Below are 25403 nucleotides of genomic sequence, written 5' to 3' on the forward strand. Positions count from 1 at the left end.
GATATCGAAGACCTGAGTAGGCCAGCCAGGGGACTCAAGGCGTACCAGCTCAAGAGTGGTGCTGAGAGGGCACCCCTCGTATTTACTAGTCATACAAATACATCCAAGTACAGTAGATGATCTCATGTATACAACCATTGGCTCGTTGTGTTCCCAGTGCACAACTCCCTCCTGCAGTTCTTCCCAGCACATAGCACAATAGGGAAGATAACAATGTTGCGGGAACTGGCCTTGGTTAAGGTACAACATTCCTTTAAGGAACACATCACATTTCTCAAGGCACACATCACTGATTAGTAGAGAAAAACAGTTGAGTTATGATATTTTGAGCCCACAGTTAACCTTAAAAATAAAGCGGTTGGTTTTTTTTACCTGAAAAATGGGTTTATTTGGAAAGAGCTGTGCAGAGGAGAGGAATATGGTGCTGGAGGTGGGCCCTGAGCAGGACGTGGCTGCCACATGTCTGTAGACAAATAAGATGGGGGGACAGGAAGGAGAGGCCTCAGAAGCCATTCTGGCTTCTTTCAATTGCTGGCTTGCGTCACTTTGCAAGAAGGAAGGCCAACTCAGAATCTTCGTAACATTTGGAAGCCTCGAATGATTCATTAAAACAGGCATCCTCTTCAGATGTTTTTTTGAGCCACACCTTTCTCGTTTAATTTTAGAAATCAAGTTTGGGGAGAATGAAAGTTCACCATCATGGCCATTGGTGTTCTAAATTACTTTTCTTTAAATTGATCTATTTAGCCAGAAACGTGCATAAGGTGGGACTGTCATATTTGAACAAAAAAAAAACCCAGCTAGTGTCCCAGAAAGGGAGGGTGGGGAGAAGGGGAGGTGTCATCCACAAAGCGTTTTGATAACCAGGATCTCATTTCTTTAGAGGTTTTTTTTTTTTTCTCTCTACAGTAAAGAGAAAAATTCCTAAAGAGCAATTTCAACAGGAACAGTCTGCTTCTCAACAGGAGTCAGATCAGAGGCTTAGCACAATTCCAGGGAACACTACAATCATCAAAGGATATGGACCAAAGGCCAGCACAGACACTAGCAGAGGGCTGCAGGAACAGTCCGGTTCTGAGAAGAAACCGGACCTAAGTCTAAACAAGTACGGTCAGAAAGAAGAAGGCCTTCAAAGCAGATGCCCAGTAAAGCACGCTCAGAGCTCAGACACACAGTGCAGCTTGAAGTCCGGGAGAAAACTTATCCTCCAAGTCCAGGGTCGACAAGGAATCAGTGGACTCAGGGGGCTCTGTGGGTACAGGGACCTGTTTGCTCACCAGCCTCAGAGCTGTTGGGGGGCCGGGGTGGAGGGGGGGTGTTTTCTCTGGATCTTGTCAGTTATTTTACCAAGAAAATGAGTTTATTCAGGAAGAGCAAAGAATTGCAATTTGGGACAAGCAAGCTATGGCGATCCGTAAGTATGGCCCAAGAGCAAAAGAGTGGGGGCTCTTTTATAGAAGAAATGGGGATAGTTGGGGGGCTGTTCTCAGTAAAAAGTCCATTGGAGGGAACTGGGTGTCCCATGTGTCATGGCTGCTCATTGGCTGAGTTGTAAGTCTCTCAATGTCTGGACTATTGGCAAAAACTCCCCCCTTCTCCTACGGGGCGGGGAATTAGCCGGAAGAGTTGCAAGGTGCCCCTTTCATTCCTGCAGGGTCTGCTTCCGACCAGGAGTGATGGGTATGGGCGCTCCCACTGCAGGCCTCCCAATTTCCACACAGGGTATGCCCCTCCACCTCATTTTTTAGAAAAGCACAGCTATTATGGAACATTTGTTCCTATTTATACAATTTAGAAGCAAGGCTTCTTAAGTCCCAGGAAAGGGTTTTACTATGAACAAAATTCATTCCATGATACAGATATTTTTGGTTTGTTTTGGTATCATGGTAGCATTGTTCTCCTTAGAATATGCTCCATCCATCCATTTTATTCTGCATTCATGTCACTATAACCTTATAATGTTCCCACTGGGATTTCTTTATATCGCCCATTAGGCTTATTTTGAGACTTGAATAACTTCATTTTTACCTTTGTACGTTCTCTCTTACATAAACATTGAACTTTTTAAAACAGTGACTAGGAATGTAATGACTTTTTTTAAAAGTTGACATCATGAAAGCTGATTAATCATCTTTTACTATGGTTACACATACCCTTTTAGGTTGTATATACATAACTTTCTTCAGCTTTGGAACACGACAAGTTTATTTAACATTCTTGCATGCCTATTTGTCTTGCTGGGATATCCAGTATACTGTTGAAGGGAGTGGAGTGATAGTATTTGTAATGTGAATGTAATTTTCCTGAACAAAGGAACTCTGATCGCTTACTTTATACATTCCTTCGCAAACTCTGTTTCTTAAGATACCCTTCAAAAGGTTGTGAAAGTTCTCGTCTGTTCCTATATTACTAAGAGTATTTCTGATGAACTTAGAATAATATGCTTTTTCTGTATTTATTGAGATAATTTGCAATTTAAAAAAATGAGGTAGTGTGGTGACATAGTAACACTTTACTGTAAAATACACACACATAAAAATGGATAAAATGTACATTTGAAATGAATAGTATAAAGTAAACATCCACGATCACAACCCAGGAAAGAAAGAAAGGTTATCCCACCCCACATTCCATTTGGGTGATGGAGAAGCCGTACCCTGCCCTCCTGCAGGACAAATACCCCTGCATTATTAAAAGATACTTTGATTTAGTTTCTTTATAATTTCATCACTTGTGTTGCAATTATTTTTCTTTTTGGTGCTTGTAAATAGAATCAGGTGGTATATACTAAGTTACACCAACTCTCTTTAATTCAAACATGTTTAAAGACTGACATGCCTTATCACTTCATTTTTATTAATCTTATGTTCCCCTTGTATGACTACAACTTTCATGTATTGATTACACTGCTAACAGCTTTAATTAAAGTATCATTGATACACACAGTCTTCTGATGGTTTCAAACACAGAACACAGTGTTTCAACATTCACCCGTACTATCAAGTCCTCACCCGCTAACAACTTTTATGGTAGTTCCACATCTTTGCTCAAGGGACCAATGTTTTATAACATTTATAATATAACACTTAATAACATCTTTACAAATTTTTTGGAAATGCTCTAAACTCTAAAAACATTCTAACATGTTTATCTTTTGCTTTCACTTGTTCCTAATCTCCTCTCCATCTCTACAGGCTCCGCTTGAACTCCAGCTCCCCCAAAATCCTTCCCCATGTGTGACAACCTGCATCTCACTGAAGGCAACTCTATCATATCATATTTCCTGTACAAAATGATGGAGTCACCCTTGACTCTTTTAATGTAACTTCTCAGTGAATGAAGCATAAAACATAAGAACACTTGTAAACAGACAACAGATGTGAAAACCTAGGTAATGACGTTTTCAAGAAACAATGTAGAGAATTGTATTTGACACAAAAATGGCCCCTGGATGGAATTACATCTAAAAAAATGAAATAAAAAAACACTGAGTCATCACTATAGAAATGTAAAAGAATCAAACTTAGTGGGTTTATCGTTTAGAAAGCAGTCAGCCAGGAAAGCCACAAACTGCCAGTGTGCTCACGAGCATTCATTTCGATCCTCGACGTACCCAGAAACAAGAAATGCAGGGCTGGTGCAGCCACTCAACGATGCAACAATAGAAGTTAAGTGCCCTGCATTTGTGGATGCAGCGTCAAATCTGTCACAGCGGAGGCAGGAGACAGATCTTTTGGAGGAACAAGATGTTTACTACAGAAATCATGTAACTAGGAAAAGCACTGGAGGTCAGGTGGGTCACAGGATGACATACATCACTCAATGAGACATCCTATGGAGAGGCTTGATAGACACCGAAGAGCCCCAGGAAAATACAAGGACTTGCGTGGAACTGAAAACCAAAGAGGGTCTAGAGCAAGCTCGAGAATCTGATAAGAGGAAATTACATGAAACATGTGTTTGCTTGGAAGCTGTTCCACCCGGGCAGAGTCGGGCATTGGGACCACACAGTGAACTCAGGCCCACCTAGTCCCCATGCATCTCTGCATCTGTGTCTCCTGATGGTACAGAAGAACTGAGAATCATGGATTCTCCATTTCTACTTTCCAAACCTCATGTGTCTTCTTCTCGTGGACGTACCTCAGAGCCATAAACAGAAGCACAGTGGGATACAGTTTCCCATCATACCCAAGCTACCTACGCAACTCAGTAGAACCATCTGGACACTAGCTTTACTATTCATGCTATGAGGTCCTTCTTCTCAACTCAATGCATGCTGTCCAATTTCTCATCAAGATCAAGGACAATGAGCAGAGGACAAGTTATGAACATAATCAGATGAGACTGTCCACATTCTAGATCTTTCCACAATTAGTAACTGCTGGGAGGAACACACATGTGGTTCCCAGCAACAGCAAGCAAACGTGGAAAGATACACCTTTCAATAATAAACACTGAAGAAGGTAGATATCAAGGTAGGAAATTCCAGTATCTGCAACAGTGGTCCAGAAAAGGAATTTCAAAACAAATATTCTATCATGATCACATAGTAGGAACATAATGGAAAGGAAGATTCAAAACACTCTTCCTCTAAAATTATATCAAGTTTTACAAAAGTAGAAGAGACAAAAACCACCTATCTGCTTGGGTCCAAAACATTGTAATGGAAATGCAACACGTTTTATAAAACAATTGTTTAAATAAAGTCCAAGAAAACAAAATATATTTAGTACAGTTAAAGAGGATATTTATCATCTTAAATGTTCATATCAGCAACATGTTAGCTAGAATCTATATTAACTAGTATTTAATACATTAAGGATGAGGCACTTACAAGGGCAATGTCATATTTATGACAATATTTCTGTTCAGCCCTGAGTTTTATTGTAAAGAATACATATACATGACGTATTAAACCTGAAGATTTTTCAACATTCTTTCCATTTATAACATTTCTTTCCAGTCTGTTTCTTCAAATACAATAAAGTTTAGGGGAGAATGAAGGGTTTCCTACATTCTACAATTTCAACATTTCTCTGCAGTGTGTGTTCTCACATGAGTTTGCAAGTTTGCAGGATACCTGAAGGCTTCCCCACAGTGCGGACGTTCGTAGGGCCTCTCCCCAGTGTGTGTCCTCACATGTGCTTGCAGGTTTACGGGATACATGAAGGCTTTCCCACATTCCTTACACTCATAGGGCTTCACGTCACTGTGCGTTCCCATGTGTCCCTGAAGGGAGGAATGACGACTGAAGGCTTCCCCACAGTGCTGACATTTGTAGGGCCTCTCCCCAGAGTGTGTCCTCACATGTACTCGCAGGTTGTCTGGATGCCTGAAGGTTCTGCCACACTGCTGACATTCATAGGGTCTCTCCCCAGTGTGTGTCCTAACGTGGGCTTGAAGGTGTGCGGGATACCAGAAAGCTTTCCCACACTCTAGACATTTACAGGGTCTCTCCTCAGTGTGGGTTCTCGCATGTAGTTGAAGGGATGAGGGACAAGTGTAGGTTTTCCCACACTCCTTGCATTCATAGGGCCTCTCCCCACTGTGTGTCCTCACGTGGATTCGCAGTTTTGCAGGATGCCTGTAGGCTTTCCCACAGTGCTGACATTGATAGGGCCTCTCCCCAGTATGTGCCCTCACATGGACTTGAAGGTGTGCGGGATACCAGAAAGCTTTCCCACACTCTAGACATTCATAGGGTCTCTCCTCAGTGTGGGTTCTCGCATGTAGTTGAAGGGATGAGGAACAAGTGTAGGTTTTCCCACACTCCTTGCATTCATAGGGCCTCTCCCCAGTGTGTGTCCTTACATGTGACTGCAGGTTTGCAGGGTACATGAAGGTTTTGCCACAGTGCTGACATTCATAGGGCTTCTCTTCATTGTGCTTTCTCACGTGCTTTTGCAAGGATGAGGGCCAGCGGAAAGCTTTCCCACACTGTGTACATTCATAAGGTCTCTGCCCACTGTGAGTTCTCACGTGGACTCGAAGGGAGGAATGACGACTGAAGGCTTTCCCACACTGCAGACATTCAAAGGGTCTCTCCCCGGTGTGGGTTCTCATGTGTTCCTGAAGAGATGTGGAACAAGTGTAGGCCTTCCCACAATCCCTACACTGATAAGGTTTCACTCCACTGTGCATTCTCACGTGTCTTTGCAAACATCGAGGTTGCCTGAATGCCTTCCCGCACTCCTTACATTCGTAGGGTTTCTCTTCACTGTGCGTTCTCACGTGTTCTTGCAGGGATAAGGAGCAACTGTAGGATTTCCCACATATTGAACATTCATAGGGTTTCACTCCACTGTGTGTCTTCCTGTGTCTTCTAACATATTTGGGACAACTGAAGGTTTTGCCACACTCCTTACATGCATAGGGTTTATCTCCACTGTGTGTTATCTCATGTTCTCGAAGGTAGGAGTAACAACTGAAGGCTTTCCCACACTGCTTACACTCATAGGGTCTCTCCCCAGTGTGTGTTCTCACATGTACTTGAAGGGATGAGGAACTGCTGTAGGCTTTCCCACACTGCTTACATTCTTGGGGCTTCATTCCAGTGTGACTTTGCTCATGCCGTGTAAGGTAGGAGTAATACATAAAGGCTTTCCCACACACTACACAAGCATGGATTTTTTGTCCATGGTGACCCTTCACACGTCCCTGCAAGGATGAGAGGCTTGTGAAAGTTTCTTCATACTTCTTACATTCAAAAGATTTTCTACTAGTGAGACACTTTACATATCTCTTAGATTCTATCTCGTTACTCTGACCTTTATAGGACTTCTCTGCAATGTCAGTTCCTACATGAGTGTTTAGGCATAAGACACAGCTACAGGCTTGTCCACATTCATCACACTGATAAGGTTTCTGTCCAGTGTGAGATCTGTGCTGCTCTTTATGCAAAGAATAATTCATAAGAGGTTTTCCAAAAATGGTACATTCATAGGGTTTACCTCCAGTAGGATAAGACTCGTGCACAGGAAGACTTGGAACCTGATTCAGGGCTGTTCCACATTGATTACTTTCATCATTTTCACCGACTCTCTCCAAGAAATGGCTTCTGTTCAAAATAGGAAGCACACTATTAGGGATTATTTACTGTAAGTTATTTCTTTATGATTTATTCATGGTTCTTAATGATTAGCTTGAGTACATATTGGCTATTCTCAATGGATGGGTATGTTTGTGGAACCATCTGCATTGTTATAATAGAGTGGAACAAGCTTAATGCTCTGGGTGAGGGCTCAAATATAGCCATAACTTTCTTCTATGTGGTTTTCCTTATCATTGTTTCCAATTGAATTATGCTTCAGATGTTTGATATCTACTTCACATTATGTAAATACTATCTTATAAAAATTATCTGAGTACACAATTACTGAGTTAGGTTTAGACGTTTCTTTTAATGTCAAGTCATTCTTACACTCTAGTGAGATTCCCCTTCCTCCTGTAGGGGTGCCACTCACCTCAAATGTCTCTCCTCGGTTTGGGGCTCATCTCCAATGTTATGAATTTTCTGATTCTCTTGAAAAACAGACATGGAATCATTACTTGTGAATCTTAATATTTTCTTTTCACTATACACTCCATTCTCCAAATTATCCCACTGAGGACTTGATCCGTTGATTTGAACTTGAATGTGGTAATCTGCAACAATGGAAACATTAATTTCTAGAGAAAGAAATGGGACAAAGGAAAGAAAACAGACCCCATGTAGATTTCTTTCCATATACTGATTCCAAAATGTAAACAAACTGTGTAAGAATAACAGACATGTGGGCAACAAAAAACTCTTTAGATGTCAGCTTTTTAGAATGGTAGCAATTATAGGGAAAGCCTGTCAAAATGGGACACTGTTCACTAAGAAATACTTTAAAAGAGATGGAGGCTGAAGTGGAGATAAATATTATTAGAAAAACAAGGTAAGAATAAACTGGGCAATATACACCTATCCAAATGCTGCCTTTATAAAAGAAATACACAGTAATTGTAGATTAATGATAAAAAAAAAAAGAAAGAAAAGGGGGATTACTCCCTGATAGGATAAAACTAACTGCAAATCACCGATTAATGCATGCTTTAAATATCCCTAATTTTGATCATTTAAAGGGTGTCAGATGATCAGTTATGGAAGTACATTTTTCTGATAATATTCCTTTCTCTTAAAAAAAAAAAAAGAGAAAAAGGCAGTTCCTGTGTGGTGATCTCCAACAGATTCTTCACAATGGTATAAAGGGCATATCAAAGTGGGGGCAAGGGGCTTGTTTGTGTTTATACAGAGGATCGAAGCCTAATTTGGCTACCCAGAAAACGAATGAAGATACGATATGAAGAAGAACCTCCAACATCAACATTCTCTGGAAGAGTCATTCCAGAAGATGATCATCAAAAAACTTCAACAAAGATCCTGGTGCTGCTGCAGTTGTAGCTGCATTCATCCCACCAGTTCCTGGACTTGCCATGGGAATGAAGAAGGAGATATCTAAGCTGCCCTGTGCACACAGTAAAACAACAAATTTGACTGGATCTATACTGTCGGAACTCAACCAAGAATTAGGAGAAGTGCAAGTTGCAGCGCTCCAAAATCTTGCGACTATAGACTATCTACTGTTAAAAGAACATATGGGATGTGAACAGTTCCCAGGAATGTGTTGTTTTGTCTGATTTTTCTCAAAATATTCAAATTCAGTTAGACAATATCCATCATATCATTGATAAGTTTTCACAAATGCCTAGGGTGCCTAACTGGTTTTCTTGGTTTCACTGGATATGGCTGGTAATTGTAGGTCTGCTTTGGTTATGTAGCTGTATTCCTATTATGTTAATGTGTGCACACAATTTAATTAGTAATTTAAAACCTTTACACGCTTATGTTACACTACAAGAAGATATGTCAAAGAAATAATCAATCTTCCCATGTTTTCTTCCGTCTGCTACTTCTATAGCTTCTCTTCTTCCTTCATAATTACAACCCTTAAGTAGAATTCGTGCCTCATATCGAAATTACCGAGCATCATAATTCTTCCAAGTGGTAAAGATACCTCAAGACAAATGCTGGGCATAGAAGCCACAGGGCATAAATCTGCAAAAAAGTAAAAAGCTAACCTTTTCAAACAATATTGCTTCTCTCTCACTTGCCAACTTTACATTTCCCTGTATGGCCCTGGAAGATGGCTGGTTAGCCAGAGAAGGGTAAGATTCCTCAAGGGAGGAACAACCTAAGACAGGCACAGTCGCAGGGGTGCCATCAGGTGAGAAATTGGGGATCAACAGAGGTGAGGCTTAGAAGCTCACCCCCCCTGTTTTGAGAGAAATCTTCTGCATCCGTGGATGTTTTGTTGCCCTTGTCTAGCCTGGATTAATACTTAGTCCATAGGCACAGACCTGATCATCTACATTTGCCCTCTTACAGCACTAAACTATGTTTTCTACCTTTATCTTGCATCTACCTACCACTTCAGCATTTTATTAAAAAAAATAATAATAAGGGAGAAATGTGGGATTCACATATAAATCAAGTATAAAAATCAAACGAATAATCATAATTGACCTGATTGTTTATAGTTCATGATGCTTGATCAAAACCGAAAGTTTCTGTGATGACTGCCCTTGCACTGTTCACCATGTAAGAACTTATTCACTATGTAAGAACTCGTTCACCATGTAAAAACTTGTTCGTTATGCTTCAGAAGATTGGAGACTGTTGAGAATTAGGCATGGGGTTGAATAATGATTGTGCATTGAGTCCCCTATACAGAATTTTATTGTTGTTAACAACCATATGATCAATAAATATGAGAGATGCCCTCTCAAAAAAAAAAAAAAAAAAGAAATACACAAAGTCTTTCCAAGTGGGTGAAGAGGGGTGGGAAGTCCATCAGGGAAGCCAGGTACATGACAAATGGCACCCATGTGAAAGACTAAGTCATGTTTCTAAAGGATGGGCCCAAATATCACTCAATTTTATGCAAAACCTGCTCCTCCCAAGGCTTGCCACTCTCATGGTGCTCGCAGGCACAGAAGCCCCAGATGAAGCCTCCCCGCACTGCCTCGGCTGCCTTGGGGACGTCACCCTGTGTGTGTGGCTGCTGCCCTGCCACTGGAGAAAAGTTCAGCAAGAGGTAGGATTTGATGGGCAACAGGGAGTCCATGAGATGCGCCGCTACTTTAGTCTTCAAGGCCACTGGCGATGGGTAAGTGTGTATTTCACTGCAGAAAGTTCACTGTGTCAAATGTGGATGGACCTCAGTATAACACTTATGGGGGTGAAAAACATAAAACAGCTCTCACTTCCCCAAAGTGACATGGGAGACCATGCTTACACTGACAAAATCATGGAGATCAAGACTTTGATCAAGAGAAATAGTGTCAATTCAGTATTTCAAATGGTTCTGTTCATGGAAAGGCTATCTGATTCAGGTATGTTCCAGAAGTCTTAGGCCCTGTCTGTCTTTCCTATAATGAATTCCCACTCCTTGGCCCAAAAGGAAGGGCAATCTTAGGAGATCCTGGTTCTCTAAAGGACTAGCTGAAGGGAGGGAGCCGTCCTTACCCACAGAGGCCAGGTGCCGGCAGGTCTCCAGCATCACGTCTCTGTAGAGCCCCCTCTGAGTGTGATCCAGCAGTGCCCACTCTTCTGGGGTGAAGTCCACAGCCACGTCCTCCAAGACCACCGAGGCCTGAAACACCCCGCATATCCTGTTTCAGCAAGGCACCACCTCACCAGTGCGGGAGGGTGGGGGAGGTTGACCATCGGGAAATTGGCGTCACCTCCTAGGCCTCCTGAGCTCACATGCTCATGGGAAATGAAAATAAGCAAGAAAATCAAGTGGAATATATTCAGAGGTGTTAAGTGCTTGGGAAGTTGAAGCAAAAGGGGGAAAATAACGACTGATAAAAACTTAGACACACACAATTTTAAAATTAAGATTATTATTACTGAGCAGATTCTGAGGTATAGTAAAGACTGAAAAATGAAATCATCAATCAGATAACATGCAAATCAATACTTGGCTCAATAAAAAATCATTATTTCCTCGTCAGCTCCAAGAACTAGAATCAGCCGGTCAGGATGTCACCGATACTTAAATTCAAGTGCTGCCAGATCTGAACAGCTCTTGCCGTGGAAATGTTCAAATGTCAAGCTACCTCGCCTAGTCCCTTCATTCCAACATAGGCGGGGTCCCTCTCAGGATTAGGTAGACACTGTAGCAATACATGTAGGGACAGGGACGCAGGGGCTTAGTTCATCAAGAACCTGGCAAGACAGAAGGACCCCCTCAAGTATATAACCAATGTCTCGGAAATCTGAGGAAAATGGCGTCAAAGAGATGACTTGCTGAAGGAGCTGATGAGCTAATGGTGACTTCAACCAACTTAATATCTTTCATGTAATGTGGGACGACACCATACCCCTGAATGAAAAACAAACAATTATGCCAGGGAATCAGATATTTTAAACAAAAACACATCCTCAAAATCTAAAGAAAAATAAATCCCAACTACATTCAACTATGAAGAAGGTAATGTAATTTAATTGGGGCTGCATCTGGGGTTTAGTGATCACAGACCTGATAAGACACAACACTGATAGACTTACATTCTAACTACGTATTTTTTAAGCTCATAAAACGATAAAAACTAAAAAACAAACACAATAGACAAATAATATGCTTAAATAACGAGCAAGGAATATGAGTAGACATTTCTCCAAAGAAGATATACAAATGGCCCACAATCGTATAGAAGACACTGTACATTAATAATCAGGGAACTGCAAATCAAAACTAGGAACAGACACCTCTTCACACCCACTAGGACGGCTCTAAGAATGGACAAGTAAGTGCTGGTGAGGACCGAAGGAAATCGTCACTTATACATGGCTGACGGGGAAGTAAAAGGGTGCGGCCAGATTGGAGGGGAGTCCGGTGGTTCCTCAAAATGATGAATACAGGTACTACACAAAGTAGAACTGTATTCCTAGGAGTCTGTCCAAGGGAAGTGAAAACAAACACCAACACAGTAATACCCAGATATCCACAACTGCAGGATTCGTAATAGCCAAAAAGTGGAAACAATCTAAAAGCCATCAGATTTGTGAAACTGAACAAAGGAAACCTCACTGATGTGGTGTCAGGAGGCCAGCAAGCAGGGGAACTATCAAGGCCACCATCCCGGCTCCATGGCCGACCCCACAGTAAAGAGACCCTGCCAGACACTAGCTTACTCTCCGGCGGCAGCCCAGCCAATGAGAGGCTGCCACTATTCAGCCAACGAGGAGCCACAACACTTAGAGCTCCCAGCTCCCTCCAATGGCCTTTCTGCTCATAAGAAACCCCACCCCCACCCCATTGCCCTTTTCCTATAAAAGATCATTTCTTTCCTTTGTTTTCTGGACTTGCCTATGGTTTTGCCGCAGCTTGCTTAGTTTCTAGTAGCAATTCTCTGCTATTCTTGAATAAAGCCATTTTTGCTAATAAGTGAGCTAGCTTTATTTTTAAGGTTATTACTTTGTGTCAGGAAGGTGGGCTCCAGAGAAGACCCCCATCAATTCGGAGTCAGGTAAGCACCGTGGCACCGGTCCCCACGGGGCCCGCCGCTTTCTCGCCGATACAGGACTTTGTGCGTAACTTCCTTCTGGACTCTGATGACCTCTCCGGGCTTTATTTAGGGTTCGTTTTAAAGTTCTTTCCCTTCTGAGAGGACTCATTTGGCCTTTAGTGTGACTCCGTTTTGAGCCAAACTGTACCTGTTGGAACCGCTGGTTTTTGGTCTGATTACTTTTGGAACAAGGCTGTTCCTGTTGCAACTACGCAGTTAAGGAATTTTTCTTCTCCTCTTATAGAAAAAAGCACCTGGGAAATGAGATCCCAGTCAAAACCTTTTAGGGCACCGCTCCCTCTGAGACCCCAGTGGGTCTTACGTTTAAAATATTTGGTTCCTCCAAATGCGCATGTCTACTTAAGTGAACCAACTTAAATAACCAATTTAGAACACCAATGGCCATTATGGGGAACTTTCTATCTCCCCAGATTTGTTTTTCTCAAAATTAAATTATAAAGCCACAATTCCCCCCAAAAAGTAAATGAATGGGATGCCTACCTTAATAGGTATCTTGACCTTTCCAAAGTTTTCAGGATTCTAAAATTGCCTCTTGACAAATACTATTTCTAAATTAACTGAGGCAAATGTTTGAAAGGAGTCAAATGCCTTGAGGCCTCTTTTCCCCTCCCCTTCCCCATCTTGTACTCAGGGCTGGCTCCCTAGCCATGTTCCTCTAATGAGATTTTAGTAAGTTTCCAAAATGCAAACTCAAAAATAAATCTGTGTGTTTTGCATCACTGGAAGCAAGCAGTTGAAGTTTTAAAAATAAACTTAGCAACATAGGCTTTTAAAGCTATTAAAACTAAATTCTCCTTGTCTGTTGAGAATTAGGCTTGGGGTTGATTAATGATTGTGCATTGAGTCCCCTATACAGAATTTTGTTGTTGTTAACAGCCATTTGATTAATAAATATGAGATGCCATCTCAAAAAAACCCCAAAAAAACTAAATTCTCCTTAAGTCCTAAAATATACTTCTGAAAGATAAAAAAGTGAATTAATGGAAAAAGTCCAAAACGTTTTCAAATGACCCCACAACCAATGAAATAAATGGAGAGATGGTGCATGTCCTCAGAACACAGCCCAGAACGCCAGCTCTCCTAAACAGGTCGAGAGCTTTAAGAAAATGCCACCAAATACAACCAGGATTGTTCTGATTTTGGGGGGGATTTTGTTTCTGTTTCGTTTCAACTTGAGAAAAATACTTGTAAACACTGAAACTTTAAGAACTGAGATTTTCCACAGACCAGGTTGGTGAGATTTTGCCAAACATCCATTATGGCTTTCTCAACTGTAGTAGTAAGGACTGGGTGGGAGTAACTGAGGCATGGACAAGCACACCATGGGGGTAGGGGGTGCCCTGAGGCAGGCCCACCTGCGTGTGGCTAGTGGCCCTACTCCAGTGCAGGTGCTGCTGGGCCAAGATGACCCTTGGGCCCTGTATGGGATGGGGAGCCTTCTCTTGACCAAGTTCATGTGCAATAACCATGCCACTGTACAGTTAACTGGGATAGACAAAAGTAGAACCCAACTTATAGACAAATGCATTAATGACCTGAGAGATGGAGAGTTTTCTTATAGAAGAAAAGAGGGCAAGTTGCAAAGGAACTGACAGAGAACCTCAAGTCTAGGAAAATTAAGAAGAGCCCCTCAAAGTGTAGAACAGAGAGAAATGACAACCCCCCCTCCAAGGAGAAAATACTACAATACCTAGAAATGGAAAAGGGTGGATTACCAGAGAAGGTGAAAGAAACATAAGAAATCAATAAACATATGGACAACTTCAGGTGAAAATCACTGGAAAACCCTGCACAGAGGACAAAACACCACATAGGAGAATGTTCAGGCCCAATGGTTATCAGCAAAAAGCAATCTGTAATCACGAGAAGGTCCCAATTCACACACTCAGGATGGCCAGTTTAGCTGGGAAACTCCCAAGGGCTGGAAACGTGGCACAGCGTTGCTGGAAAAGCTGGCCCACCCTGGCCACTTCCCAGTGCATTGGAGCCTGCCCATAATGCACAACCCACAGTGCTTCACCAGCGTGGGAGGAGGGCTGGAGCAGCGTGGCCAACAAAAAGCCAAAGATAAACTTGAGGCAGCCCACGTCCCACAGGGACCACAATACATGAGATAACCAGGGAACAGGCCCAGGAGGCCCGAGGAGCCCTCGGTGCGACACGGCGCGATGGGTCATAATTCACTTATGGCAAATGCAGCAAAATCACACCACCCACTGCTGGGTGATGAAAACAGATGTAAATCTGCAAGTGACAGAAGAGCCAGGACAGCGGTCACCCAGGGGCAGGAGGGAGAGCGGGTGGAAGATGGGGACACTGAAAGGGACCCAGCCCAGGTGCTCACCTGGGTGGGTGAGTCCACAGGGGCTTATGGCTGTTGTCAAACTAAGGTCACCGTCAACCCGTGTGGAAACGGTCCCGAGGTGCCCACAGCACCACTCGGGGAGGACCGAGCACCCCACACCCTGCCGGGGCCTCCCTGCACTCTCGGCTTCTGGGGGGACCCTGGGGGGCAGGCACCTGCAGGGGGCAGGCACCTGCAGGGGGAGCCGCCTCCCTCCCCCTCCAGCCCCAGGTGATGCACCTGCTCCAGCACCGAGGGTCGCAAGGAGGCGGGGCCCCGGCCGTCCCAGTGCGTGAATGACAAGCCGGGCTCCCTGCTTCCGCCCCGTGTTCCAGGAGGAAGGGGTTGTTCAAACACCTGCAAACTGCCCCTCCCTCTCAGAACACAGGTGTCTGTCACCTATGAGCTGAAAACGATCAGATTTGGCCAGGATCCCGCCCACAGAATCTGCACTCATCCCCGAGGACCAGCTGTTAACCGGGGTGAGGGGGGACGGGGTCACACGGTCACGACCCTGCGCCCGCGCCCAGGAGTCACTACCGGTACGAATTCTTTAGCACGACCCTCCCACCCCACCGGAAGCGCAGCCCTGCAGGCGCTTAGGTGCGGAACAGGCCGCCTCCTGCGCCGAGCAGCCCCCGCTGGTTCAGCCCCGGGATGGCAGAGTCCGCAGGAAAGGCAAAGGCGGAGACGCGTCCTGCCCTCACTCGGCGGCAAAGGAGGCAGAAAGAATCCGGTCACCTGACACCCGTGGAACCCCAGGCTGGCATCTGAGGACGTCCCCGCAGCGCTAGCCAGGGACCAGGCGCCCTCTCCGCCAGGGGACACGCTCGGTCCTGCCTGAGCCCGGCGCTCCCTGCAGACCGCCGGTGGGGGTGACGGGCACCCCGACCCCAGGGTGCTCTGGAAACGGCTTGCTGCGGGAGAGCCCCTTCCCCATCCACTCAAGCCTCTCACGGAGCCCGCGTTTACGGGGCCAAGGCCAGGCCCAGACCCCAGGCCCCATTCTGCGCCTCCCCGGTGATTAGCTGGGCCGCTTGTCCGCAGTGAGCGGGCGGAGCAGAGGCCTGCCAAGCTCCGGTCCTCCCTCCTTCCCCCAGAGCCCAGACCTCTGCCCACCCTCAGCCTGAGCAGCAGACAGCCCGGCTGGGGACAGGCTGGCCCGGGGTCTGCCCCGCACACCGCACAGCACACCTGCCCCTTCCCGGGCCCCCCTTACTCCCTGCCTAACACAGGCCCTTTAGCCAGCGCTGCAGGGAGCTTGCAGACCTTACACCCGGAGCGTCTTCCCTACGGACGCAGGACCCCCGTCCCCAGTGCAGGAATTGCCACGCCAGCACAGATGCCCCTGCCCCAATGCAAACCCCCACCCCCACTGCAGAACCTCTGCCCCAGGGTAGTGCCTTCCCACCCCCTCGCCCCAGGGCAGAAACCCCCACTCCAGCAGAAAGCCCCTGCCCCTCAGTCCAGAGCCCCCAACCCCAAATCAGAGCCCCTGCCCTCAGTAGAACAGTCCCTTTTGTCGACCCCTCAAAAAAAAAAAAAAAAACTTTGAAAGTCTCTCCTTATTAAATTCTGATTTTTCATTTCCCAGACTTGACCAACTCATCACAGCTGCCCGCTTCTAAGGGAAACTTTACTCAGGCTTCTGTTCTCACAGGCCTGGACTCAGCTCCCCAACCCCTCCTGGTCTGGACAACCACCAAGATGCCGAGCAAGCCCCTGGACACCTCAGGGGAGAATGCGCTGACGGCTGGGGCCCCGGTCCCCACAATCTGCCTTCCTGTCCCCTCTCCTTACCGAGAAAAGAAAAGCCTTTTTCTGTGGGATTGGAGACGGACGCTGGCCTGTCTGAGATCTGAGCCTTGTCCCTATTTCAACAGTCTTTGGAATGTTGTAAATCAAGACAACAGACCCAAAATGGAGTCACTTACGCTAAGCCCCACATCACCAAACCTAGACTTAAACGTAGTCACAGTTTTCGGCCTCTCCCAGAAATGGAATAAAAAACCAGTCCGTCAGGAATTACCTGGTCAGCACTGGTGAGGAAACCTCCGGAGAGGCCCCAGCCAGCCATCCCCTAAAGGGAGGTCGGCTTGCCGCAACCAATCCACTTTTTGCTAGAAACTTCCGTGTTCCTGCCCCCCTTCTGCCTATTCAGTCTGGTTTTGTACAGCTCCAGGGAGCGGGTGCTGTCCGATTCATGGATCTTTGAATAAAGCCGGTGAAATCTTTAAAATTTACTCAGGTATTTTTAAACAGGAATAGTCTCCTAAACCAAGTAAGCTTCTGTTTTTACCTGTCATGTCCAGGATGGGTCCCCCTATTCGGCTGCCAACAACCTCCCCAGGCTCCTGATCGTCTTCCCTGAGGCCCTCCTCCCCGAACCCCCACCCAGCAGACGGTAGTCGGGACCCCTACGCGGGGAGAGGACAGGACGCCGGGACCCCACTGCGGCCAGGCGGAGACTCAGGTCCGGACGGGGCGGAGGGCGCCGAAAGGGGGCGCAGACCCGGGCCGCCGCCGCTTCCAGCCGGGTCCCGCAAGTTCTTTCAGACCCTCCCGGTCTTGACCCCGACAGCGCACACGCACCATCTCGCAGCGCCACTCCGGGTCCTTCCGGCGTCCTCCCCACGGCCCCGGCAGGTGAGAGCGACGCGGACAGCACACCCGAGGCCGTGCGGAACAGGTGCGTTTCGGGGGCGCGGGGGCTGAGAGCTACTTCCACGCGGCTGAGCAGCCCGCCCCTGGCCCTGATTGGACAGTGCCGGGCCCTCGCGTTATGATTGGCCAGAGCTCCGGGACCACCGCGTCCTAACTGGTTAGTGCCCTGGGCACCACCCTCGGAGTCCCCGATTGGACAGTTCTTCCAGCCCGGATCCTGAGTCCTGCATGACAGGCCATTGGGATGCACGTGTCTGACCCGCAGGACTGGTTCCGGCGCCGGTCGCAGAACCCGCTCCAGGCCGGGCGGGCTGGCTTCTGCCGGCCGCTCGGTGGTCTGCCCGTGTCCTTCTCCTGGACCGGAAGTTCCTGACTCACGTGCTCCTCGGAGCGCCTAGTGTCTGGAGCCGGCACATGTTGAGAGGGCCTGGTGACCCCGGGATCAGGGGTCGGCTGGGGGCGTGGCGTGCTCCCTGATAAAGAACACCGTGCAGTGCGACATCACCGCCTGCAAGGCAGAGGCCGGCTGTGTTTTGACATGTGACCTTTGTTACCCCAGGAGGTGCCACCCTTCATCCTTCCCCCTCACCCCCCTCCCAGCCCCACTTGTGGGGCTTGAACTCAGCAAACCGCAGGTACTTTATCTCCGTGGGGCTTCTCTCAGCGCAGCCACAGGTGAGAGACGTTCGAACCCTCCTCTGAACTCCAAGGGGTCTTACAAGAGTTGTTTTGGAAGAATTCGTTTTGCTGAAGCTGCTGTAACCTACATCTAGCTATACACAAATGGTTGCTAAGGCCATTCACTAGGCAAAAAGTGCACTTTGTTCCAGGCAGCTGTTTGTCCGGGATGTTTACGGTTTGGCAAAATGCAAAAAGTTCAACTTTCTGAGAACAGTAGTTTCAGAGAAGAGGATGTGCGTAAACCCTATTTCCCAGTGGTTCCTGGACTCATCTGTCAGTCTCACTATTAACTCCATTTTGTCAACATTTAAACCATTTTACTGTGCAGGGAAATTTATGTTGGTTCAGTTTTTGGTGTATCTCCAGAGAATGTTTAAATATAAAAGTCGGGTCATTTCCCTGAGGCAGTTCAATTCCTATTTTAAATGATTTAAGGAAAAGCATTGAATGCTTAAATAAATTTGGGTTGGACCTGGAAATTCTTCATACACTGATTATTAACTGGGTCCCAAGCACTGAGCATTTAATACGACTCCTTTTAAAACTACCCATTTTTGTACTGAGTAAAAGTATAAACTCCAGTATCATGGACCAATTTACTTACAGAATTATAAAATTCATTGTCTATGGCTTACAAAAAGATTTTATTCACTTTCATAAAAATTAGTATTTTGGATGTTAAAATTAATCTGAGTAAATTTGAAGATCTAAATGGGTTTTAATGATTCATCAATCAGACAGCATCCCATCTTAGCAAATAGAAAGGAGCTCCATGCAGCTGTACAAAGTGGAAGACATTCATAGGCAGAAAGAAGCAGAAAAAGAAACTTTCTAGCAAAGAGCAGATTATTTCAGGCAAGGTCACCTTCCTTTGGAGGAAGGCAGGGGGTCTCTCTGGCAGATTGCCTCACTAGTGCTGACCAGGAAATTCCTGACGGACTGACTAAAGGTCACATTCCCGAGAGGCTGAGAACTGCAATTAGGTTAAGTTTTAAAACTCAGTTTGGTGACAATGGTTTAGTACAAGTGACTCCATTTGGGGCTGTTGTCTATTTTTCAAAAATGTTGAAATAGGTTCAAACAGATATTTGTGCACACATGTTCACAGCAGGATTATTCACAATAGCCAAAAGGTGGAAGCAACCCAAATGTCCATCAACAGATGAATATATAAAGAAAATATAGTGTACATCCCTACAAGGGAATGTTATTCAGCTATAAAAAGGAACGGAGCACTGACACAGACTATAATGTGGATGAAACTTGAAAACGTTAAGTTTTCACTAAGGACCACATGTTGCATGATCCCATTCATATGAAATATCTCAAAGAGGGGTATGTATAGAGACAGAAAGTTGCTTAAGGCTGGGAATGGGAGTTAGAAGCTGATAGCTCTTCAGCTATCTAGATTGTTTTGGAGGCAATGAAAAAAATTCTAAAATTGATTGCTGCGATGGCTGCACAACTCCATGAATACAAAAAGCCACTGAAATGTACACTTCATATTTCAGTAAAGCTGTTTTAAAAAAACACACACACATACACACTAAACTCTTTAGTGTAAAACTTGACAGCAGGTGCACTTTGAAGAACTGCCCAGAATTAGGGGGGAAACACCTCTTCGCATGTCCTTGGGTCACTCCCGAGGACAATCTGGCAGTTTCTATTACAATTTAAAATGTACACTAACTTGTCTCCTTGGGCTCAGAGGACATACACCTGCACATGCAGATATCTGAAAATCCACACCAGCAATGGGAGATTTCAGTAGCTTGCAAGGGGCTCAACCAGGTACAGGGGACTGGTGTGGGAGACTGGTTTTTTACTACCTTTACCATTTGATAGCATACTTTGCCCAATTTTTCTCAAGAATTTGTTCACATAGCTACAGAAATATGTGTTCCCTGTAAGTCATGATTTTTTAAGTACGGAGTTTCCTGAACATAAAGTTGCCAAACTATTGATTCTATGTTTATGCCATTCCTCTTGCGGCCCACGCCCACAAAGTGGGAGCAAAGATGCACAGCGTGTGTAAAACACTGAGAAAACAGACAAAAACACCAACAAAAAACAAGTACATGTAAGGCAGATGTAAGGAAAGAATTGTATCTTCATGCTTAACTGGTACTTGACTAAGGGTGATTCTGCCCCCCAGCGGACATTGGCGGCATATGGAGACAATTTTGGATTTTTGACTGACAATTTTGAGTGGCAAGGGGGTGCTAAATGGCATGTGATGAGTGGAGGCCTGGGATGCTGTTTAACACCCTGCAGCGAGCAGGACGACCTCTCAAAAAAGATTTCTCTGGGGCCTAATATCAACTGTGCCGAGTTTGAGAAACCCTGATATATAGTCAATACTAAATCTCAAAACGAGTATTGAAGGTAAAGAAAGAAAATGTAGCTCCGCTGATGAATATGCACAGGATTTCACTATGGCAAGTTTAAAAAAACAAAACAAAACATTGCCATGTGTTAAGGACATACATTCAAAAAAAATTACATATACATGGACTAGAAAAGGCTATGTAGTCAACTTATAAATGGCTACCTCTGGAGAGGGAGAGGAAAAAATTGCGGGACTCGTTTACAAACCTGCAGTGGTCAGAACTACCTGCTAAAGTTACATTCTGTATTCTTGTTCGAATTACTTCATTAAAAAGCGAATAGGGAAATAGTCTAACTGCCTCACTGATAAGATTAAGGAATCACTTGGAGCTGGAAAATCGTTTCCCCATGGAAACTCATCAATAAAAGAATATTAATAACAATAATATGGTATCCAGTAAACGTATACTGTATGCCACGCACTCCTTAACTCTCAACAGAGCTTCGCAGTCGACTCTATTAAATGCGGTGTGTGTGGGGGGTGGCATCCTGTGTAACGCGGGGTGTTGACCGGCATCCCTGGCCTCCCCCGACGAGATGCCAGGAGCACCCCCACCCGCCCTAGCCCCAGCTGTAAACCAGAATCTCCTCGAACGTTGTCAGGTGTCTCCTGGCGCTAAAATCGCCCCCAGGTTGAGAATCACCGCCCTAGGCCCTTTATTTGATCCTAGAGTCTTTTCTCCCAAGTCCACGGGCATTCCGCGGCCTGCACTTGAGTGGTTTCAGACTTTAATATGAAGACGGTGACCACCGTGATGGGCTGACATTAATAATGTAATAAACAACACTTCACATAGCGCTTACTTGCCAAGTGTATGTACTGTTACGTAACTTCACTTTACAGATGGGGAAACTGACGCTCGGAGAGGCTTAAGAACTTGCCTGCTATCACCCCGGAACTCATTAAAGGTTGGGACTAGGGCTGCAAACGCCAGGCTGGCGCCCAACAAAACAGAACTCCATGCACGGGACACGACGGAGATAGTAAAAATCAGCTGAGAAAATAACTATCTGCCTTGACCTTCCTCAGGCTGGGAGGGCAGAGGCAGGCTACGCAGGCTGCAAAACGAACAGGAAACAGTATCTCCTCCAAGGCCACGCTGCAGCTGCAGAGCGCCCGCACCATCCCCCTTTGCCCCATTCCTGCTTTCCAAGTCGTGGAAACCTCTGTCCGTTAAAAGCGCAGCGTGTGACTCAAGTCCCATCAGTGAGATGGAAACATCCTCCTCCGCCTGGAAGATTCGATTTCCGTGGACACCGAAAGTCCGTCTCCATTGCCAACCCAGGTGTGGAGCTCTGATAAGGCGTTTCCGGAAATAACCCGCATCTATCTTATCTGTGTGGTTCCCAAGGAAACAGGACTCGGGTCCACCTCATCCCAGACCCCCTGCTGACCCCTTTGCACGCCCCACTGCTTTGCTCCGAGCCCGTGGGAGCCAGGCTATATTTATTCACCTACATCAGCCTTCCCCTCAAACCCCAGGGTGGGTCTGGCCCGGATCCTAAGGTCTAGGGCGTCAGGAGACCCCGCGACCCCCTACCACGATGCCAGAGGCCCACAGCCGTTCCACAGGCCTCCAGCCCGGCTGGACCCGGGAACACACCCTTTATATGACCCCGCCCTCTGCCTTTTGAACTGAGCCCCGCCTTTAACCCGCTCCCAGCGCCACCCAACCATTGCTCAGCTCGGGCCGCAGAGCAGAAACAGGACGGATCTCTCAGTGGACATGGAAACAGCTCCCAGATCAGCGCTTCCGCTTTCGGTCCCGGGGCTGCCGGGAGCGGAAGAGGGGCTGGTCCGGGGCACAGGATTGGTGGCGCCTCAGGGGTGAGAGGGATGACCCTGGTCCTCCAATCGCTGAGCAGAGAAATTCTAGGCCGCTGGGACGCGATTGGGCCCAGTCTCCGTCCCTCTTTAGCCAAGGCGTGGGCGTGGCTGAGGTTGGGTCCGCCCTAGGGCGTGGCCAGGGCAGATTGATACCCGGTGGAAGGGTGGGAGCGTGGTCGCTCGTGGAATCCCTCAGCAGCCAGGTTGCGCTGATAAGCGGTATCCGACCACAAAACATTAAATGCTTATTTCCCCAACGCTTCCTCATGCGAACACACTCCTGCAAAAATATATTCCCGTTGTTGGAATGTTTCTTCCTCGATGTCCCTCATTTCTTCCAGAAATGAGGTCCTATATGGCGCATTTCTCCCTGAGCCTTTTCTTACTAATAAATAAATGTATTGTGGAATCCTGTCCTGGCCACTGGATGGCGACCTAGCTCACATTTTTCACATTCGTGATTATTTTGTTCTTTGCTTTTGGCAGATCCAGGAAAAATACATCCTCATTAAGCTTCATCTGTATCCCACACTCTGCTTTGGAGCATACGGCACGAAAGGAACACAAAAATCCTCGCCCTCATCCTTCTTAGATTCCAGTCGGGACGGACAAAAAAATTAACCATATTAATAAATAGCATACATAATAAACATTATATATCCCAGTGTGGGCAGGGGAATGGCTTAGAGAGCCTGTCCCTTCTGCTGCCTGCCCCAGGTCCTGCACAGCTGTTTGATTTCCATGATACACCTTGGAGTCCCATCACAGGGAAGCCTCGACCCTGCCCTACCTGTACCCCAGCCATTCCCTTCCTGGGAACGCAGCCCCTAGTGTTTTTCAGGTTCTGGTGCTGGAGGGCTGCCAGAGTATCTGCGGAGGGGCTGGGGCAGGCCTGGGGACCCTGGGCAGCTCCTGAAGAAACTCAGGTGTGCAGTGGGTGGAGGCTGGGGTGTGTGCTGGGACAGCTGCTTCAAAGTGCATCAAATTAACAGGCTCAAGTTAAGCAGAAGTGAAAATTCTTACTGGTATTCCTTTAAGGACATGTCTGTCTTTTCAGAATTGATAACTTCACCTTAACATGATGTACACAAATCCATTCCCAGCGATTCATCAACGTGAATGTAAAATTCGAACACATATTGGAAAAACAGGAGAAACATCTTTGTGACCTTGGGTTAGGCTAAGATTTCTTAGGACACCACATGTAACACTTACACACAAAGAGAAAAATCCACTGGGTCATTAACGTTTTAAATAGTTGCTCTTTGAGAACCACTCCGATGAAAACAAGGAGGCGAATGACAACAAGGTGAAAATATTTGCAAAAAATATCCTGAGACAAAGAAATTGTTTCCAGAATATATAGAGAATGCTTTCCATGGAGAAAACGTGTGGCCTTTCACTCTCAAAGCCTACTACTACTTGGCCATTCTTCGGAAATACCCAGTGAAGTATTTCAAGGATAAGAGGCACAGAATGCAATTTACTCTCAGCTTTGAGGGAAATACGCCTAATTTATATATAGGTATATATACCTACACAGAGATAAAGCAAAATAGACAAAATATTCACACTGGGAAAACCGGTAGAAGGGTATATTCAGGAATTGTTGGTATTATTCTTGCAAATTTTCTGTAAGTTCAAAATGACATCAAAATGACAACTTAACCCAAAATAGTTTCCTAATTTGTACTATAAAGTCTGTAAAGCCAACCAATGATCAAAGAATAATGCATGAGCAGTTTTTAATTGTTTGCAATCATTTACTTTCTTTCTTTTTCCTGAATCTCGGGTTTTATTGCTGTGTTTTCCAAGAATATAACTGGTAAGAGTATTTCTTTAAGGAATTTTAGAATGACTGCTTTGCAGATGAAAACAGTGGGTCCCAAACAAATCCGCAATCATTTTCTTTTTGTTTTTTATGCCAAATTTTATGCTCAAATTTATTTCCATAAAGCTGATAGGATAGTGATGGGAAATTCCTCCATTTAGTTCTACATGCTCATTGCTTGGAAGCTTCAGCCTGTGTATTCTTTTACTTCCATGGTCTGTCATGTGATTGGCATTCTCATCATGACCCTATTTTCTCTTATTTCTATTATTTCTCCCATCTCTTTTCTAATTGAAATTTTTATTGAGAGGATGGTGGATGCAGTCGTGAGAAAGAATACAGAGCAATCCCTTCTACACCTGCCCAGTTTACTCCTAGGGTTTTTGCAAAAGTGTAATACAATGTCACAACCAGCCAGCCTGATATTGACATTTATACAATCCATCCATGTTATTCAGATGTTTGGTTTCACTTGTAGTCCTGAGTGTATGTGTGTGTGTTAAGGTCTATGCAATTTTTTTTATTAAGGTATCATTGATATACACTCAAGAAAGTTTCACAAGAAAAACAATGTGGTAATTACATTCACCCTTATTATCGAGTACCCCCCTATACCCCATTGCAGTCACTGCCCATCAGTGTAGTAAGATGCCACAGAGTTGCTATTTGTCTTCTCTGAGCTACACTGTCTTCCCCATGACCTCACACACACCATGTGCACCAATCATGATACCCCACAATCCCCTTCTCCCTCCCTCCCCACCTGCCCTCCCCCACCCCTCCCCTTTGGTAACCACTAGTCCCTTCTTGGGGTCTGTGAGTCTGCTGCTGTTTTGTTTCTTCAGTTTTGCTTCGTTGTTATACTCCACAAATGAGGGAAATGATTTGGTATTTGTCTTTCTCTGCCTGATTTATTTCACTGAGCATGATCCCCTCCAGCTCCATCCATGTTATTGCAAATGGTAGGATTTGTTTTCTTCTTATGGCTGAATAATATCCCATTGTGTATATGTACCACATCTTCTTTATCCATTCATCTCCTGATGGAG

At 45.4% G+C, this 25403-nt stretch overlaps 1 protein-coding gene across 5 annotated transcripts; it reads right to left on the reverse strand.

Annotated features, from left to right (window-relative positions):
* Positions 1–2497: 2497 nt before the first annotated feature.
* On the reverse strand, positions 2498–17680 carry LOC108404150 (uncharacterized). 5 transcript variants are annotated; one of them, XM_037018309.2, is made up of 4 exons: positions 17555–17680; positions 10550–10676; positions 7464–7521; positions 2498–7057 (listed from the first exon to the last, which is right to left on the reverse strand). In XM_037018309.2, exons 1-4 carry the CDS (start codon positions 17555–17557, stop codon positions 5026–5028), a joined length of 2220 nt encoding a protein of 739 aa, XP_036874204.2. In that variant the 5' UTR covers positions 17558–17680; the 3' UTR covers positions 2498–5025. The 5 variants fall into 5 exon arrangements, with proteins under 5 accessions (XP_036874204.2, XP_036874202.2, XP_036874203.2 ...); XM_037018307.2 differs by having other exon boundaries at positions 7464–7644; XM_037018308.2 differs by having other exon boundaries at positions 7464–7644; positions 10550–10792; positions 17555–17570.
* Between the last annotated feature and the right edge of the window lie 7723 nt (positions 17681–25403).

Source organism: Manis javanica, chromosome 13 (assembly GCF_040802235.1).
Source record: "Manis javanica isolate MJ-LG chromosome 13, MJ_LKY, whole genome shotgun sequence".
Lineage (NCBI taxonomy): Eukaryota > Metazoa > Chordata > Mammalia > Pholidota > Manidae > Manis > Manis javanica.

What these genes read in the sequence shown, in the direction of transcription:
- LOC108404150 (XM_037018307.2), bottom strand. An exon ending in CCGGCACCTGGCCTCTGTGG is followed by an intron (nt 7,645 to 10,549) that starts GTAAGGACGGCT and finishes CCATTGTTGCAG; the next exon opens with ATTACCACATTCAAGTTCAA. An exon ending in ACCGAGGAGAGACATTTGAG is followed by an intron (nt 7,058 to 7,463) that starts GTGAGTGGCACC and finishes TATTTTGAACAG; the next exon opens with AAGCCATTTCTTGGAGAGAG.